Source organism: Nicotiana tomentosiformis, chromosome 12 (assembly GCF_000390325.3).
Source record: "Nicotiana tomentosiformis chromosome 12, ASM39032v3, whole genome shotgun sequence".
Lineage (NCBI taxonomy): Eukaryota > Viridiplantae > Streptophyta > Magnoliopsida > Solanales > Solanaceae > Nicotiana > Nicotiana tomentosiformis.
Genome location: NC_090823.1, coordinates 95,140,002 through 95,144,736, shown reverse-complemented (window position 1 = coordinate 95,144,736; position 4,735 = coordinate 95,140,002). Strand labels below are relative to the sequence as shown.

Genomic DNA, 4,735 nt, shown 5'->3' with positions numbered 1-4,735 from the left:
TTTAAAAGCTAACACGGATTGTTTTGCATGGTCTCATTCAGATATGACAGGTATACTTCCGGAGGTGTTGACTCATAAATTAAATGAAGATCCATCATTCATACTTGTCAAACAAAAGAAGAGGAAGCAAGGATCATTCAAAAATCAAGTTATCGATGAAGAGGTACAGAAACTCTTAAAAAGATTGATTCAATACGCGAGGTAAAATATCCTAATTGGCTAGCTAATACTATGGTTGTTCCGAAAAAGAACGGTAAATGGAGAATTTGTGTGGATTACACTGACTTAAATAAAGCATGCCCGAAGGATTCATTCCCTTTACCGCATATAAATCAATTGATTGATGCTACCGCATGCCACGAATTATTAAGCTTTCTAGATGCGTATTCTGGTTATAATCAAATAAAAATGGACCCCTTAGACGAATAAAAAATCTCATTTGTTACAAACATGGAGGACTTATTATTACAAAGTCATGCCTTTTGGCTTGAAAATGCTGGAGCCACGTATCAGAGGTTGGTGACCAAGATGTTCCAAGAACACCTGGGGAAGACGATAGAAGTGTACATTGATGATATATTGGTCAAATCTACACAAGCGGAAGATCACTTTCAATATCTTTCAACTACCTTCGAGATCCTCCGCAAATATAATATGAAACAGAACCCAGAAAAGTGCGCTTTTGGCATAGCTTGAGGTAAGTTTCTAGGCTTTCTCGTATCTAATAGAGGAATTGAAGTAAATCTTGCACATATTAAAGCTATTGAATAAATACCTGACATAGTCACAAGCAAAAAAGAAGTACAAAGATTGACAGGTAGGATTGCAGCTCTGGGAAGATTCATTTCAAGATCTTCAGAGAAAAGTTTTAAATTCTTTTCGGTTTTGAAGAAGAAAATTCAGTTTGAATGGACTGAGGAATGACGACAAGCCCTCAAAGATTTGAAGGGATACTTAACAAATCCTCCCCTACTGTCTAAACCAAGAGATGAAGAAAGACTATTTGTATATCTTGCAGTTGCAGAAGTAGTTGTAAGTACAGTTTTAGTAAGGGGGCAAAGGTAAACAATCTCCTATTTATTATGTTAGTAAATCTTTATTAGATGCTGAAACTAGATATCCTCATCTAGAGAAATAGCTTTAGCATTAGTCATGGCACCTAGGAAATTGAGACCATATTTTCAATGCCATCCTATCTCTGTAGTAACTGCATATCCATTAGGAGTATTTTGCATAAACAAGAATTGTCAGGCAGACTAGCCAAATGGGCAATAGAACTAAGTGAATATGACATTATTTATCAACCTAGAACAACAGTAAAATCTCAAGTTCTAGCAGATTTCGTCGCAGATTGATTTTAATACAAAAATAATTCCTCAAGTAGAAAAGGAATTACAATTTTTTACTGGAGCTAATCCAGGTACGTAGACTTTATTTACTGATGGCTCTCCAAATGCCAAAGGAGCCGGTTTAGGTATTGTCTTAATCCCACCGTCAGGTGAAAGTATAAGACAAGCAATTAAATATTTCCCTATTACTAACAATAAAGCAAAGTATGAAGCTGTAATTGCAGGTTTGGAACTAGCACGTGAACTCTCCATAGAGAAAATCATGATTAAAAGTGACTCTCAACTGGTAGTCAATCAGATGCAGGGGACTTACACTGCTAGAGAGGCACAAATGCAACAATACTTGGAAAAGGCACGAGAACTAGTCAGGCAATTCCAATCATGGAAGATGCAAATACCTAGGGAAGAAAACGCAGAAGCAGATGCGTTGGCTAACCTTACTTCAGTTGCAGAAGTAACGAGTGAGGAAAATGTCATTGTAATCCATTTATTTCATTCAGCACTTGACCAGGATAAACATGAGGTAAGCTTTAATAATTTAACCTGGGATTAGAGAAACGAGATTGTTAATTTTTTGCAGTACGGGATCGTACCTGAAGGCAAGAAAGAATCTCAAGTGCTTCGATGAAAAGTTGCTCGTTACTGCCTAATTCGAGATCATTTATATCAAAAAATGATTGGCGGTCCATTAGCAAGGTGCCTTGGAACCAATCAAACGAAGTACGTGATGAGAGAAGTACATGAAGGGCAATGCGGAAATTACGCAGGTGGAAGATCTTTAGTTAAAACACTAATCAGGGCAGGATACTACCGGCCTAAGATGGAAGAAGATGCGAACATTTTTGTAGCCAAATGTGATAAGCGTCAACGATATGCCAACAATATGCATCGACCTGCAGAGTTATTACATGCAGTTATTTCCCCATGGCTATTTATGAAATGGGGAAAGGATATAGTAGGGCCTTTACCACAAGCTAAAGGAAAGGTACGGTACTTATTAGTGTTAACAAATTACTTTTCAAAATGGGTAGAGGAAGGAGCTTTCAAATAAGTACGAGAGAAGGAGGTGAAAGACTTCATTTGGCGAAACAATATATGCCAGTTTGGAGTCCCAAAAGAAATTGTATGTGATAATGGCTCACAATTTATAGGCTCGAAAATCACGGAGTTCTTTCAAAGTTGGCAAATCAAACTAATAACCTCTTCACCTTACCATCCCGTGGCAAATGGACAAGCTAAGTCGACGAATAAGATTATAATCAATAATTTGAAGAAGAGACTAGAAAAATCGAAAGGGAATTGGCCTGAAGAATTACCAGGAGTGTTATTGGCTTATAGAACCACAGCCAATACAGCCACGGGAGAAACTCCATTTTTGCTTGTGTATGGTTCAGAAGCTTTAATCCCGGTTGAAATAGGAGAACCAAGCACGAAATTCGCATTGGCAAAGGAAACGATTTTTGTTTTGTATAGTTAAAATTATACTAATAATTTTAGATGATAGGCAAAAAGCTAACCCACACCAAATGATGATATTAGACCTGAAGGATACGCGGAAGCAACATTATTCCCTGTCTAGGGTTGCAACCTTTCTGATGGAAATATAAAGGGTTAAGCAGTCATCATCTAAATTATATATACCTCTGAGTCCCGTATGTTTTTTCTTTTCAGGAAATGGACCACATGGAAGGAATAATCAAGTGCTCGAGATTTCATACTTCAAAGCTCAAACACTTGGGGGATTTTATATATATATATATATATATATATATATATATATATATATATAAGGAAGGTAAAGAAGACTGGAAAAGTCAAAATTCAAGTCAAACCTATAGTCTACCCAACAAATCGAAAGTTAAGAGCAAAGTCAAGAGCCAAAAACGCAAGCCTGATTCAAAAACCTATGAAGAATACACCCGTGGATATAAATTTTAAAATCTTACGAGTGTTTAGGTTAAAGGTAATATTTAGTCATGGGTTGCAAGATATACCCTTGAATTTTGTAAAATCTGTTGTAAAGAAAACAGTTACGAAAGAGTTATAGATGATATTTAAATACATGTAAAGTATTATACAATTTGAAAGTTCGAATGATACAAAACTTCCTCAAAGTTATTCAAAGAAATATGTGTGTTCCTATTTCTTCTTTCGTATGTTTACACCATTATGAAGTTGAGACGTCTTCTTCATTAAGTGTCGTTTATAAAATGGCCCTCTTTTATAATTCGTGCATGTTCAAAAAGTCATGGAATATTGAAGCATTTTTAAATTTATAATAAAAGAGTAGAACAGAAACTCAAAATAAAATATTATATAAACCCGGTTAAAACTAAGTATAAACTTAGTTCAAACCAAAGTATTTGATATTAAACCCCAAAATGGATTAGGGATAAAACTTTCCAACCATTCCACAAATAAAAACAAACAAACACAATAAACTTTCCAAACACAAGTTCACTATAGGGCAGATTCTAAAGTAGTACTATCAGCTGTGGGAGAAGTCAAGATGGCATCATCAACAACAACATAAGGATCGACTTGAGCAGGAGAGATTTGAACACTAACTTCACCAGGAGTAAGTTCATCACCCTCGGGAATGCCGACCTCAGGTGAAGAAAAGTTTCGACTCTACTAAGTTTTTTCAATGGTTTCCTTAGTTTTTGCAATCTCAGCAATCAAGTCAAAACCTTCCTGGTTAGCCTGCAACAAAGTCTCGAGGCGCGTGTTCAAGAAAGCCCAGCTTACAGCAAGAGTTGATTTATCCTCAAGGGCCTCATAATTCCTCTCCCATTGCTCAATTTCGGCCTACAACTCTGCTTTTTCAGTCAAAGCAACATCATAAGAAGTTTGTAAAGGGGCAAGTGATCTCTCTAAGAACTGGACCTTATTAAAAGATGCACGGAGGTCTTTTTGAGCCTGAGTGAGCGTTTGAACAAGCTCCCCGGTATAGACTTCCTTCTGATTAAGTAGTTCTTTCAGACCCCTAATTTCCTCATTAGCTTTAGAAAGCTGCTCGAAAAATGAAGACTCGAGGAGGTCTTTATCCTTGCCCACTTGACTGGAAGAGGCTTTTTCAATCACTAATTCTACTGCCATCACTTTCACTTGTTGTTCCAAAGCACACTTTTCCTCATTTAAAACTTCTTTTTCTAACTGAAGGCCTTTAAATTGTTCTTTCCAGTTGTCCGCTTCCGTATGATAGTCGTTGACTAACTGCTCAGTATGGACAATTCTCTTCATCAGCTCTGTGCCTATCAGGTTGATCTACAAAAGAAAGAGAAGAAGTGATTATCAAACAAAGATAAAGAAATTACCTGCAAAATAAAAGGCTAAGGCTTATACCTTTAAATATGAATGGACAATGTCATTCATCCATGTCAAAG

General features: G+C 36.5%; 1 protein-coding gene across 1 annotated transcript; it reads left to right on the top strand.

Moving 5' to 3' along the window:
* The first annotated feature begins 2,022 nt into the window (after positions 1 to 2,022).
* LOC138903065 (uncharacterized) lies at positions 2,023 to 2,826 on the top strand. Its single transcript, XM_070190980.1, has 2 exons — positions 2,023 to 2,334; positions 2,452 to 2,826. The coding sequence occupies exons 1-2, from the start codon at positions 2,023 to 2,025 to the stop codon at positions 2,824 to 2,826; spliced, it is 687 nt and encodes a 228-aa protein (XP_070047081.1).
* The last annotated feature ends 1,909 nt before the right edge of the window (positions 2,827 to 4,735 follow it).